Raw genomic sequence first — 15,216 nt, 5'->3', positions numbered from 1 at the left:
TGCTTGCCCAGCTCCTGCCCCTGTTCCATTCTCAGCCCCAATCCCTCCTTCACTGCAGGGGCATTGATCTGACCCCACCCACACCTCTTCTTTCCCCCCTCCCCTTCCACCACAACAGACTTAACAGCTGGATGCCGCTGTATCAAGCGTCATAAAGGAACCAATCACCCATTTATAACTTTGTTCCTATGGGAAAATTGGTTCTGAGTTATGACATTTCGACATAAGATGCGGTTTTCAGGAACCAATTCTGTCGTAAGTCTGAGGACTGCCTGTAATTAAGTCTTCTGGAGCACAGTAATTGATGTGCTCTGGCAGCCTTCTGCATCACGTGTATCAGCATCGCTGTGCTGAAAAAATGGTGGTGGGGCACTGAAGTAAAACATGTTTGATGAGCTTTAGTGCAGAGTGCCTTGCAATCATTTATTCAGCATGGGGAAGCTGATGCACGTGACGTGAGGGCGCTTTTAATTAGCACAGCTCACTAATTAAAGTGCCCGGTGCCGTGTCTCAAAGCACATGTGAAAATGCCCTTAATGGTTCAGTTCCCTTGGCACATTTTATAGCACCACATTCAATACCTTTCATCTCTAATGGACTCTGTTTCCCAACCCCATTTCCTCCTTTTTATTTTCAGCAAACTTACGTTGATGTAAAATTTGTGTGGTCTTTTTGAAATTGCTAAAGTGGCAGAAGGATCCACATTGAGTACTGCACCTAACTAGTTATGCCAGGCAGGTTTTCTTTTAATCCTGTTTGGAACAGCTGTCCTCAGTAGTACATTGAGGTATGGGGGGAGGGGAGGATACTTAATTGCTAATGAGTTAATAATGAATGCCTGTTGTTAATCTGACTTCTACGTTGTGGTACTGATGGGTTTTGTTTTTTTTTCAGTTTTTGTAACAGGCCAGTTTCAGTAATGCTTTCTATCCCCTGAATACTGTTTTATTCTGCCCTTGGCAGAAAAAAAATCCAGGCACTTTTTTTTTATAATGTACTGATTTTTTTCAAGTGCATGCTGGGCCTAACAGTTTGGGGGAATCTCTCTTTTTTTAATTGGAATTGGATTTCTGCTGTCTGTTTTGTATTTGGTCATATCTGCTGTCCTCAGTGACAAAAATACTTTGGTTTAGCCATGCAGAGCCAACTAGCTATGTGAGAGGGAGGGCTCTTCTGTTTGATCTACTGCATCATCAGCAGAAGTGTTTGCTTCAAGTTCTCAACTTATCCCACCTGTGCAAACTCATTGCAAGTGGTGGAATTGCTCGGGTCTCCCAGAGGGCTTAATTTGGCCTGCAGAAACTTCGTTGCTGGTGCTGTGTGAGGAGCAAAGAACCCAGGGCTGGAAAGGGGGGGAGGTGGAGAGAAGAGGAAAAAATAAAAAAAAGCAAGCAGTTTTCTTTTAAAGGATGGAGTGAGACTGATTGGAAAACAGTGGTAGGAAAAGAAAGTTTGAAGGGGATGGGGAGGAAAAGGTTTAACGGGGGGGGGGGTTCAGTTGTACATTGTGTGTTGTGTCCCATAAGTATTGACTGTAACATGTATCTATCCTAAACAAGGAATACAAAGTTTAGGGGGAACATCTTGGCCTTATGGAAATGAATGTGAAAACATCCATTGACTAAGTAAAATTGGGATACTTATCCCAGATTTTTAGCCAGCCATGTGGTTTGAGCAAGGGGCTGGACTAAATGACCTCATGAGGTTCCTTCTAGTTCTACTGTCCTACAATCCTATGTAATTAGCAGGGATCCTGGTTTTCTCTGATTTAAAAACAAAATAAAACAAACAAACAAAAAAAACCAACCCCCCCAATTTTTGTTTTAAAAAGTATCCCAAAATCCACATTTTTCTGCAATTAACATGAAATACCAGTATATGTATATGTGTTAGTGGGGTTTCATTTTAATCATGGAAGAATGTGGATTTCAGGTTACTTTTTTCAAACCAAAAATTGGGGATACTTTTTTTAATAAGAGAAAACCAGGATCCCTGCTAATTAGTCTGGAGCTTCAAATATACCCTGGTAGACTGTGTAGTTAAGAATAGCCCTGGGGCCAAATTATACACAAGTAATGGATAACATGTCTTATTATTCTCTCTCCTAAAATGTGGCCTTTTTTTTAACAGTTTTCTTCAGCCTCCAAAGCCACTTTCTTCACTTAGTACTCTACGAGACGGGAGTTGGAGAGATGGCTGCTACTGATGTTGAATACTCCTGAACAACAGAAAATAAATGATGCAGATTTGATTACCCAGCTGGCTGGGTAACTCTGTTAAAAGAGGGGAGGGTCACACAGTATTATTTCCCCTGAGGTTTTAATATCTAAGAATATCCATAATGCAGTGTCATTTAAAAAATGAACACATTAAATACTAAATATTGCACTTAGTCATTTGCCTGGAAAACTGCAGTGTTATCAAACTAACAGTTGCAGTATTTATCATTTAGAACTTTAGTATTTTTATGTATGTGCAAAATACCAGAAATACTTCCTTTGAGTGAACTAAGAACCACTATTTCAAACAGCTTTGCCATATTGAAATTTTGAGACAGTTTGTTCAAGTGTACTTCTATAAAGGCATTATGCTTTTTTTTTCCAGATTTAGGGACGTATATTTATTTACTTGATTTCCTGGCCCACCCAAGAACTTTATTTTTTGCACTTAATTTCTTTTACACTTGCTTGAACCACAGAGAGAGGATTTAATATTTCTGTGTGCCATAAATAATATTTTTGTGGTAATGTACTATTTTTTAGCACTAGGAACATATCCTACAAAAATACATTCATGGGCAATATGAAATCAGTATTTTATGTTGCGGAAGCACAAACAAGTAGCATTCACTGGAAACTGCCATACGGTTGGCAGTCATAATGATTTCGTCAGTGTCTTTCATTGTTTGTTCAAATGTTAATTTATTATCATAGTGTTTTGTATTTATGATGGCAGCGTAAATCACATTGCACTTAAGATATAATAATGATCTCTAAACTACAGTTGACTTTCAGTACTTTACTACAAAGAAAAAAATTGTAACATTTTATTAACAGTTGCTTATGGAAAATGAATGAGTTTTAATGTGAATAAATCTTTTTGATAGACCTTTTACAAAATCCAATTGCACTAATCGATGCTTTCTTATAATGGCATATGATTTAATATTTGATTACAACTGTGTATACTGCTGTTTTGGAATGTTTCAGAAATAAAGAATCTATTTCGGCAATATCGTGCTGTGTTTGAGTGGGCAATGTAAGTGTTGTCTATGTATATAATTACTTTAACTACTGATCATTTTACTGCGTAGCCTTTTGAACACCAACTTTTTGCAAGTAGATGCAATATAGAGGTGCACTGATAACACTGGTCCCATATCAGATCGGTACTGATATGAGAAAAATTGAAACCATCGACAATTTTTTTTTGTCTGATGTGGCCAATAAATGCTGTGTGCCTGTGTGCAGCTGCAGTGCAGCGCACAGACAGCCAGGAGCACAGTGTGGCTAGCAGGCTGGTCTGTTGTGGGGGAAAGGGTACGGGGGGAGAAGGGGCGTGGGGGGGGTCAGATGGAGGTCTCCTCAGTGAGGGAGGAAGTGGGGCTGTGGCAGGGACAGCTGCTGAGCAGCCTGGGCGGGGCAAGACACGAGACAGAGCCATGACTCATCTTGGGGGTCTGGGGGGGCATCTCCTGCTACTGCATACCTCCCAGGAGGGCATGGGGGGGCAGGAGCATGTGCCCCCAGATCTGCGTGCAGGGTGAGGGCAGGCTGCTACTGCAGGCTGGGGCTGTGCTGGGCTCTTCCCAGCTGGGGGCTGGCCTGGGGTGCCCTTGGGATGGGCGGCAGCGGCACTGGGAGGGAGGGCTGGGGGGGGCTGTAGCAGATTTTGGGGTGGGTGCAGTCCCCCCCCCCATAGCCCCTAAGAAGCAAATATGAAATGACAGTATACACTTTAATTTTATGTAGTCAAATTTTGCTTAGAAGACAGATTGGTGAAGATAAAATGTTCTTAAAGCAGAGCAGCCAAGTCTAGCTATTATAGTTCCCATAACACGAGACATAGTCCTATATTTTGTGTGATTCTTTACTTTTGTAGTTGTTTCAAGAATTGTGCTCCTGGATCTTTAGTTTTCTTTAGAAAAGGGATACAGTGGTAGAATTAATGGGTAGAAAAAGATAGTTTTGAGATAAACTTTCCAAATGAGAAGTGATTTCTAAATTGGTGAAAATGATATCTGCACATCCCATGACCAAATTGATCATGGGTATGAAATTCAGTTTTAACTTTTCAGTCTTCCAAGTTGGGGAATTCTAAAGGTATCTTGCTCAAATAATAACCTATATTAAAAGTAATCAAGAAAGGAAAATGAAACGGAAACTTAAGATTTCTAGGTAGGTGTTTCAGAAAGGTGAGTACATGGAAACCATTTTGTAAGGCAAAAACAAGTTTACTTTAAAATAGTGGGCGTGGAATGCAATAAATATTGCAGTTTAAAAAATGGAGATATGCATTTGAAATAATAACCATGCAGATGGCAATACTGCTTCTGTCCACATGAGGGTAGTCTGTACTCAGAAAATATATTTAGTGGCAAAACCTTGTCTGTTCTCAAGGTTCTTGGTTTAAACATTGTACTTTATGCTTCTGGTTTTCTTTTTTTTTCGCTGCCTTTACATACAGTGATAACAGGTTACAACCAAATGTTAAATTGATCATGATTTAGATTCAAGATTGTACAATGCAGTATGTGTTAAAGACCTGGAGAAACAAGCATCACCAGGATAATGAAATATTACATCTTAAATAAAATAAAATAGGGAATATGTTCTTCAACTCTAACTGCTCAAAGATTATTAGAGTCCTTGAATTAACCAGTGTGTCCTTTGCTCACACAGGGGGCCTCCAACTTTACAACTCTCACGTTAGTTGTATTGTGTCCAGCTGGCTTCAGCAGCTGGAATACTTGGGTCTGTTCTAATCTATATTCCTTTTCAATTGATAGAAACTGCTCTATATTGCTGCTGCTCATATAGCTGGGTGAGCTGGCAGTCTCCTGTGAGATTAGGATTTGATTGACCAGCTTCTGAAGAGTGTCCAAGTTTGACACATGCTTCACCCCACTTCCTCACGGCAGGCTAAATGCATGAGATCTGCAACACAAAACCAACTCTGTCACAGTTAATTTTGTTTGAGCCAGAATCACCTCCAGGGCAATGTAGAGTGCTAACAGCTAGGCCATACAGTTGCTGCTAGTTTAAAAATCATCAGTGTTTCACAAATTACTTCAGTTATTGCTTATTGTAAGTACAGGGAGCTCCCACTGGTCTCTGTCCTTGCCTCTGCACTCTTTTTGTGGGTAATCTCATTGACAAATACAAATTTAATTATCCTCTCTATGCTGATAACCAGGGATCCTAGTTTTCTCTGATTTCAAAAATAAATCCCCAATTGTTGCATTAAAAAAGGTAACCCAAAATCCACAATTTCTGTGATTTAAAATGAAACACCACTGTATATAGATATATATCCCCATTTCATTTTAATCACAGAAAAATGTGGATTTTGGGTTACTTTTTTAATCCTACAGTTGGGGTTTTATTTTTTTTTATCAGAGAAAACCAGGATCCCTAGTGATAACTCTCAGATCAATCTCTTGACTCAAATTTATCTCTCTTTGTCCAACTAAAATTGAGATCTGTCTCACACATCTCCATGTGGATATGTAGACATCAGCTTGAGTTTAACCCGACTAAAACACAGCTCTTAATCTCCAAAAGTCTTCCCTGCTACCTGTTTTCACTATTGCTGGAGACAACCTCCCCACCCTACCTGTTACTCAGACCCAAAACTTGAGTCCAAGTCAAAGTCGATCCTTGTCCTGCAGACTCTTTGAGTAACACATCTAAAGTGCAGCCTTTCCTCTCCATTAAAGGAGGTAAAACTCCTGTCCTGGCTCTCAACCTCTTCCCTATCAATTACTACACATCCTTTTCTGTAGCTTTGCTTAATGCAGTCTGGCTCTACTCATATCCATTCTTAATGCTGAAAAGATGCTACTTTTTATAGCCTGCCCCACCCAGTCTTCCTCATTCAGTATTGAAAAGTTGGTTCCTGTCATTGACCCATCGTAATAGCCTCTAGGGCAGGGGCAGGCAATTATTTCAGCTGGATGTCTGTTTAACGAATTTTGGCAAGCTGTTTAGGGCCGCAAGGTTAGTTGCACCCCTTGATAGGTGCCCCATCCCCTGGTCACCATCTTGGGATTGGAAGTCCCACTGTCTAACCCCTGACCTTTGCCACTGGAAGTCCCTCTCCTTTCCCCAGAAGTACTCCATTTGGGAAGGGGTGTTGCCATGTTGGAACTGGAAAAAAAAAAACAAATTATATACTAAAAATCAAAACATCCACAATAACTTATTTTAATCTTATTTTTTTTAAATATTTTTGTCCTGATATGTGTGCGTTTGCATCACGCATATAGAGGTAAGTGCATAAAAGCACAAAATACAGTCTTACTCTTGTATATTACCGGGGGGGAGGGAGGAGTATGGATGGGTGAATATGGGGGCTGGGGGGGGGGTGTGGATGTGTGTGGGTGGGTATGGGGGGTTTGTGGAGAGTGTTTGTGGGTGTTGGTATGGAGTTCGTGGGGGGTGGTGGGGTGTGCACGCACAGCACTGAATGGGGGCCCCCCCAGAGGAGTGCAGGTTTGTGGAGGGTGTTGGTGAGTGTGGTGTTTGCCAGGTGTGTGATTGTGTGTGGAGGAGGATGTGGTTGTGGGGTTTGTGGGAATGCTGGGGTGTGCATGGGAGCCCCCTGCACACACTTCTCAGAGTTGGTCAGCACTTGCCCCGCTCCTGCAGCAGCCTGGAGCCCAAGTGCCCTGGGGCACATTCCTGCCACCACCACCAGCGTGCAGCCCCAGCTCACCCTGCACCCACTCTAGACTGGCTCTGGTAGAAGTGGACCAGCTGGAACCTGTGCCACAGTCCTGGCCCCAGCCCCCAAGCCAGCTCCACACCAACCACCCATGGCATGTCTTGCTGGCCTCTGGGCACGCAGTAGGACTGGGGCAGCTCTGCAGCTGGGCGGCTTTTCTAGGCAGACCAGGCAGGGGCAGCTTCTTCCATCTGCCACCGCCACTTGTCCCAGCCTGGTACCAGTGGGGACCCAGGCCACAGGCCCAACCTGGCCTGCCCAACGCCTGCTCCAGACGCGCCTGCTCAAGCTAAACAATGGCAGGGGCAGCAGCTGGCCAGGAACTTGCTCAGAGTGGGTAAAAACCTCCCTACTGCTGCTGCTCAGTGCTTCCTGCTCTGCACTGCCAGCGCTGCCCTGCGGGGTAGCCCAGAGCCGGCAGTGCTGCAGGGCAGCTTAGGTGCAGGTTCTGGGCAGCTGTAACAGGAAGCTACAGTGTGGGGGGTGGGGAAGGGGGAAGCAGGGCTGGGACAGTGCAGCACTGGCCTCTCCACAGCTGTTCACCCGGAGGCATGCATGTGTGCACTGTCCCAGGCCCTCCCCTGCCATGCTCCCTGAGGCACATGTTGCAGTCACCATCTCAGCACCAGCTCTGCGCTAGCAGTGACGGCATGCATGCTTCAGAGCAGATGATGGAGGAGGGACCTGGGGTTGTGCTGCCTCAGGGCCCTCCACCACCATTCACCCAAGGGGTGCACGCAGCAGCCGCCAGCACAAAGCCCAGCTGGGGCTTTGGACCCCACAGGGGAGGTGCTTGGGGGGGCTATGGCCACCCCCAAAATTCACCTTGACCCCTTCCCCCCACCTTGGTAGCCACTCCTCCAGCATCACGCAGGCCACCACTGCCTGCCCCACTCTGAGCCTAATCCTGGCACAACCCCCCCCACCCAGGCTCAGCTGCACAGGGTGGGCAGGCAGCAGCTGCTCTGGGAGGGGTGGCTATGGGGGGGCCTAAGGTGAATTTTGGAGAGGCCATAGCCCCCCCTCCCCTCCAGTGCTGCCCCTGCAGCTGGCTGATGGGTGGGCTTTAGGCCAGGGCCTCGGCAAGCTGTGCTGCACCCCATGAGCAGCTCTCCAGGGAAGCACAGGGGCTGCGGCAGTCCCAGGGCATCATCGGGTCAGACTCTTCTGCATCCCAGCAGCCCAGCCATGTGTGTGTCTGATTCTGTGTGCGTGTCTGGATCTGTGCGTATATCTGGTTCTGTGTGCATGCGTCTGGTTCTGGGTGGGTATGTGTCTGTTTTGCATGCGTGTTTGCATGTGTGTGTCTGGTTCTCTGTGTTTGTGCGCGTGTGGTTCTGTGTGTGCATGTGCCCATGTTTCTGGTCCTCTGTGTGCATGTGTGTGTCTAGTTCTCTCTTTCTTTTTCTTTTTCCTTTCTCTCTTTTTTTTCTCTCATCACGACATACTTAACAAAGAAAAGAATACACAACAACAAAGGTAGTATATGAAGTTTTATTTATTGTCACCAGGTTTAGAATTTTTAGAAAACCTGGTATTTACTATAGAAAAAAAACAACAACAACAAAACCCAGCATTTATTATTACTAAGTATATTAATATGCAGTGCATCCTGCCATGTACCCCCCACTCCGGTTTTGTTTTTCTGGCATGCCAGCACCTTACAAGGTAGACAGTGTGGTTTTTTTGACACTGGCCAAAAAAGTTGCCTACCCCTGACCTAGCCTATAGAATCCTTCTCCGTGGTTAGGACTCCTGGATGCTACAGCAATAGAAATAAATAATTATACAGTTCCCCATAGCTTCTATATATAAAACAATAGTGCGTAATAGCACTGAAACTAATGAGAACATGAATTTCTGAGCTGACATTTGCAGTGAATCTGCGGAACAGCTGAGTGTCCATGAAATAAGTGATACCCTTATCATTAAGATGTATGGAGATGGCAAATGTCTGTACTGTTTGCCCAGTAATAAAGGTCTGCCTATGTTAACCATGAGTGCTTTTAAGTTGAGGAGGCACCTTATTATCAATACTGGTGAATATTTAAATTGTTATCGTCAATGGGCAGATAAATCTTCATAATGATATATATGTACAATTGGCAATTTAGGGAAGTACCTGCTTTCTTTTTAAAAAGAATTTTCTGCATATGATTTCAGGCATGATTTACATCCATGTAGGTGGGAAATTCTAGCTTAACAAGAGGAATGCTCAATACAACAGGTAAAAAATGTTCTGTACAAATTTCATTTCAGTCTATAAGACTTTCTAGTTACTTCCAAAATGAATATGTTGGAATTGAACTGAAGCAGTTAATGCTGCAGTAAAGTTAAAATTGAACTTGCAAATATGTTTATGTACTAAGACCTGTAAGGCTTATGTGAATCGTTTAAAGGATGGCAGCCACGGCAGGAAGAAAACTCTGCCCTCTAATCTGACCAGGCCATCAGTTAGTTCTAAGTGTAATTCATGGTAGTGGGTTTGACAGAGAGAACCCTGGGAGGTGGTATGTATCCTTGTCTGACGTAACAACAATGGAGACAGCAGCCCACGGGAGGAAGGTTGGTGGTGGTTAGGCATCTTTAGCCCTTGAAATAGGCACTTGGTCATTCCTTTTTGAACTGAGAAATCTTGAGGATTGGATTTGCATGAAGGATTTTGTTGCCCAAGCCCTCAAACTAGGTGCTGTTGGCTTTTGCAAAACACCCTTTCAGGTGCTACGTAAAAGTGCTTAGAGTCCACTGCTAGGTCTGCGTTAGTTCCCTGCGTTTTTTAAATGGCTTGCTCTCCCACTCCTACATGCATCTAACCTGGAAATGAGACAGTGAAGCCACTCAGGAGGCACCAGGAGGGCAACCTAGGCATGCCCTAAATTTCTTTGAGTTGTCATATGCAAAGCTACCATAGTTTTGACAGCACCAAACTACTTGTTGTCTTTCACGTCTAAACCTCAGTGGGATTCACAAACTAGGGCATTCCTGCCATCTAGCTGGCAGTCCTATTCTGATAGGACACTAAACATGCTTAGCTCCACACAAAACACATCAGTGTAGGGAAGAGGTTAGTAATAGAGCACCTTGCTTGTCCCAAAACACCAGTAGTTACAGCTGTCAGATGAGATGTAGGACTCCTATGTTCAAATTTCTCTAATGCCTGGTTGACTCGCTCTCTCCCACCTCTGAAGAGAATGTCCTAACTAACCCCTGAGTTACTGTATTTTCTTGCATACCATATACCCCAAATAAGACATGCACAATGTTTTTAAGAAGGCAGAATGAAAAAGAAAAGATTTTTCCCAGAGTTATTCCCAGATGTTACATATTAGAGTCGGAAGGGACCTGGGCAGGATAGAGCATGGGGGTCAGACGACCCCAGCTAGGTGCTTGTCCAGTCTCCTCTTGAAGACCCCCAAGGTAGGGGAGAGCACCATCTCCCTTGGGAGCTCATTCTAGATTCTGGCAACCCTTACTCTGAAGAAGTTCTTTCTAATGGCTGCATAGGGAAGGGACAGAGACTAGCCTTCAGCTCACTTACCCTCCCTTTCCTGCTTAACCAAAAGTTCTAGGGCTTGAAACCCTGCCTGTTGCTGATGGCTGGTTCTCATTGGTGGATCTCCAGTTTTCAAAAGGATATGAAATATGTGCGGAGAGGCCAGGAATAGCTAAAAAACAATTAATCGAACATCCTTCTGGCAATTTTGCTCGAGCAACCTTAAGACCATTATAGAGGAGCGATGGTCATTTACATCTGTGGAGTGAGTAATAATGAGCCATTAAGCCAACTGACTCCCTAGGCTGCCTGAATAGAAATGTCACTACAGCTGTGAGCAGGGATCAAAGTGGAATGCTATTCTAGGTAGATGAGGCCAATTTTGGGGGCTGATTTTAAGGAAATGTGTGTGTGGTATGTGAGTAAATATGGTATTTTCTAAACTGTGCTGGAAGTCTCAGTGCCTGTTGTTGATGCTGTTCCATTTTGCATTAAATACTTAAATATACACCAAAGCAAGGACTGGAACCCTGGTTGCTTAGGTGCATGCCATAATCTCCAGGATGTAGACTGATTTTTAGTCTTGGTCTTTGTTGCTCAGTGACACCCTTCTACAACTTAGGCAGAGTAGGGTCTCTGTCATCCAAAGTGAGTACTCTAACCTAATTTGTATATAAAAGCAGTGGTACTTACCCATCTTCAATTTCTGAAAGAATCAGGAGACCTGATTTAGATTCCTAACTCCAGAAAATGGACTATGGCTTTGAATTCCAAGTGGAAGAGGAAGACATCAGCCTTTAGCACAGGGGTGGGCAAAATGCAGGCCGGGGGCCAGATGCAGGCCATCTATCCAGCCCGCGGGGCCCCTAAAAAATTTAGCAAATTAATATTGATCTGCCCTGGGCTGCCTGTCATGCAGCCCTCGATGGCTTGCCAAAGCTCAGTAAGCGGCCCTCTGCCCAAAATAATTGCCTGCCCCTGCTTAGCACAATTAAATTCTTATCAATCTGAGAAGCAGGACTCAACCCTAAACCCTGCCATTTTCTAGAACTATCTAGCTTAGGCACCTCCTGCTCAGCATTGGCTTCTGTGATCCTGTTCATGGGCATCTTACTCTTCTAATGCATTGTACAGAGAACCTGGACTTCTTACTTGGGGCTTTGAATTCCACTAGGTGTTGAAGCATCTAAAAATTAGGCACTGCAATATGGAAGGCATGAGCATGAGATAAAATCTGTTTCTCCATAGTGACTGCCCATGTGCATGTTCTTACCCAATGGTAAGTAGAAGCCAAGCCATGGCTTAGCCCACAGTAAAAGAGAGGTAAGTTGCTGTGGTTTCAGCTTCTAGTTACTGGGGCAAGGGACTGCACACAGGTAGTTACTATACAGTTGCTGTGGTGCAGTTAAGCTCTGTCCCTTTTTACTCTGCAGTACATAGTTTGTCCAGACTGCACATTTTTTACCACCTAATTCCTTATTGTGAATGACATCCTGAATGTATTGAACTTTAGAGCAAGCCAGAAGGCATTACGCCATCTCAGAATTGGCAGATGAATCTGGGTATGTTTTATTTAGGAATATGGTAGAGTAGGTAAGAAGGAAAATCTGTTAGTGGTTTATTTTTCTAAAATGTATAAACATGTTTAGGAATACAATTAGCATAGAAAGGGAACTTTGTTCTTGACAAGTATTTCTTGATTTCCAGTTTGTTTTTCAAATGCATTCTTAAGCAACTTTCTGAAAGTACATACTGCATAGAGTATGTTATGAAGTTTGGTCTTCTATGCAGAGCACAATTTGGGGGTAGAAAAGGATTCTGTTGTTTTTCTAGGCTCCCAAGTGCAAGCAGGAGCAGAAGAGTGTCTGTGAAAATGGCTATTTGTCATGAGCATTAGTCCAGGCTGCACAAACCACTGCGAGGAGTTTGGGCAGTGAACAGTAGAAAATGTTCACACTTCCTGTTCTAATGCAGAACAGCCCATAATAAATGGAGGACTTCAGGGGGCCAGCCCTGCTGAATGATGATCCCTAAAGGGTTGAAAGAAGCCTGTAAGTCTGAGACAGCTAACCTGAAGCAAGTACTTCCAGAATCCTAATTTAACTGTCAGAATTAAGACAAAGCTATAGATAGGAAGAGATTAATCTTTATAAGCAAGATGTAATTCTATCCCCCAAATGTGTCAGAATCAAGTCAAGCTAATTCAATCATTGCAATGTTTATTGCTTTTTGTTATAAAGGAAAATAGTCAATCCCTTAATATAATCCAAAGAGGCAGGGTTTTGTTTGTTTTTTAAAGTAAAGAGAGATCTCTTAATTGGGGTTTGTTTCTGAAGTTTGAGAGAAATCATTTGATTAAATTGGATGTTATTGGCTCTCTTCATCAGGGAAGCAATAGCAGATGAGCTATTTTTTAACTGAGAAGCTAGAGAAATGGGAAATATTATTGAACAATGGGATTGAGTAATATTAAGTATTGTAAATTAGTAGAACATATAAGGACATAAGAACTGCCATTTACTGATTCAGAACATAGGTCCATCCTGCCCAATGTCCTGTGCCTCAATGGGGCAGACTGGATGCTGAAAGGGTGAGTGAACTGAGTATGATCAGGGTTGTTGGTTGTAGTCGTGTTGGTCTAAGGACATAAACAGGCAAGATTGTTTGGGTAGATGTGGTATCTTTTATTAGACCAACCAATGTGAGTATAACCAGGGTTTTTTTCCACTGTTCCTCTCCCACTTGCAGCCTCCAGTATTTAGGATGTAGGAAATTCTGATTTACAGGCTGCACCCCTAACTCCCATGCTCAACAGTTTTTTTCCAATGCGCCTTTCCTCCAAGAATTTGTCCTATCCATTTCTGAATCTGACTAAACTGTCAGCTTGTGGCGATTAGTTCCACGCTTTAATTGCATGCTGTGTGAAAGGAACTTCCTTTTATTAGTTTTAAACTTACTATCTATTAGTTTTATTTTATGACCCCTAGTTCTTGTATTGCGAGAGATGGTAAATAATAAAGCTATGTAAACGCTTATCATTTCCCCGCTATGGCATCTGTTTTTGAAACTGAATATGCCTAGCCTCTTTAGTCTCTCCTCATGTGAAAGCCCCTCCATACCATTAATCATCCATGTTGCTCCTCTTTGTACCTTCTGTACAGCATGAAAAAAATGAGATTTCAGAATAGGAAGAGGTAAAAACTGCAAAAACGATGAAAATTGTGAAGTAGATGGTGCTAATTGCATTGACAGTAGCATGGTAAAAACCTATCTAAAATTTAAGAGAATATGGAAAGAATTTCAAAAAAGGAAACATGTCTTGGCAAATGGGGCTATTAATGTTCATGGACCTAAGAAGATAGGTGCTCATAGTCACTCATATTCTTAGATCCATAGATTGTAAGGCCGGAAAGGATCTTGGAAGATCATCGGGTCCAGCCCCCTGCACCAAGCAGAAAAGATAACGGGGGGTCATGTGACCCCAGCAAGGTGACTGCTTAGTCTCCTCTTGAATGTTTTCTTAGTCTGAATGTCATATTATCTATATTGTCCTCATGTCTTCTGCTGGTACCATCAGTTCATGAAGTCCACTTGGTGAAAACTTGATAAAACTTGGGAGGTCATTCTCAGCATTTCCTTCTAACCTCTGGAATTCCCTTCCTTCTGGATGTCCGAAGATGTCCTGAGCCTGGACATCTTTTGGAAGTGCTGTAAGACTTTTCTTGTTCGGGCAGGCATTTAGCAAGCAAAGCTAGGCCAAGATGTTGTTCAGTGGGTCTCTGCTTTGTTTTGTTCTGTTATTTTACTTACGGTATCTTGCTACAAGCTGCCCTCAGCCTTTGCTGGAAGTGGCAGCAAATCAATCAGTCAGTCACTCATTCAGCCAGCCAGCTAACCAACCAATCAATATTCCTTTCTGGCATGCTTTGCCTGTCTTTCTCTCTTCAGAGTAAGGTCACCAGAGCAACTTTTCTGTCTTCTTCTGCTGAGGAATACCTAGTAAGTTCTGGGTATTAGTACATTCTAAATAATAGTGGCCCAGATTCAGTGATCAGGCCCACTAGGACAGATCTCTAGGTAGTATTCAACTGACATAATTGAAGTGATTTAAGTTCCATGCTACCAGGGAGATGATTTATTGCAAAATCAGATCCAATCATGGTGCAAAAAGGTGTGTTAAAAATGAGAATTAGAAAAAGTTAACTTTAGGACCAGCAAATCTAAGTGAAGATACTCAGACAATGTTTAGGCCTGTCAAGACAAAGGATAGCATCCTACAGTGTCAGCCTTATGTTCTTTCTGTTTTGTAGAGATCATTCCCTATGTTTATATATTTAATATTGGTGTTTCTCTACCATACATATGCTCTTAATTAAAACATATAAATAATGTTCCTGGTTTTTAACTTTCCCCACCCATTTCACCCTGAGTTTGTTGTTGGCCAACATAAATAAAATACTATTGATTTTCCCTTGTCATCAGAACTATTGGATTCAGTTTAGAGAGAGGCCTACAGCAACAGCCCAGAACTGAAATCTGGTTCTGTGTTCAAACATAGTATTACAATTCTGAAATGGAAATGTTCTAAAGCTATGGGGCTTGGTATCTTGTTCCCACACTGAATTGTTTCACTAGTACAAGGTTTTAACTTTCAGGCTATAATAAATTAAGAGATTCAAACTTAAATGTGCATCTGAACATTGATCTATACTGGGAAGGATTGGAAGCATTTTTCTGCAATAGTGGAAGTTGTGCTATTGATAAAGGCAACCTGGTGT

At 42.8% G+C, this 15,216-nt stretch overlaps 1 protein-coding gene and 1 long non-coding RNA gene across 9 annotated transcripts in view; one reads left to right on the top strand and one right to left on the bottom strand.

Moving 5' to 3' along the window:
• The window catches only part of SLAIN1 (SLAIN motif family member 1), a 107,911-nt gene extending 104,679 nt beyond the window's left edge, over window positions 1-3,232 (top strand). For all 8 annotated transcript variants that reach the window (XM_059729541.1, XM_059729815.1, XM_006276949.4 and 5 more), the window contains one exon: window positions 2,131-3,232. In XM_059729541.1, coding sequence (XP_059585524.1) covers window positions 2,131-2,206 — 76 coding nt within the window. In that variant the 3' untranslated portion in view covers window positions 2,207-3,232. The remainder of the gene's footprint in view (window positions 1-2,130) is intronic.
• Window positions 1-15,216, bottom strand: part of LOC109283469 (uncharacterized) — an 88,321-nt gene that overhangs the window by 33,730 nt on the left and 39,375 nt on the right. The gene's annotated exons all lie outside the window — the stretch shown is intronic.

This window comes from Alligator mississippiensis, chromosome 1 (assembly GCF_030867095.1).
Source record: "Alligator mississippiensis isolate rAllMis1 chromosome 1, rAllMis1, whole genome shotgun sequence".
Taxonomy (NCBI): domain Eukaryota; kingdom Metazoa; phylum Chordata; order Crocodylia; family Alligatoridae; genus Alligator; species Alligator mississippiensis.
This window is presented reverse-complemented; position numbering and strand designations above follow the sequence as displayed.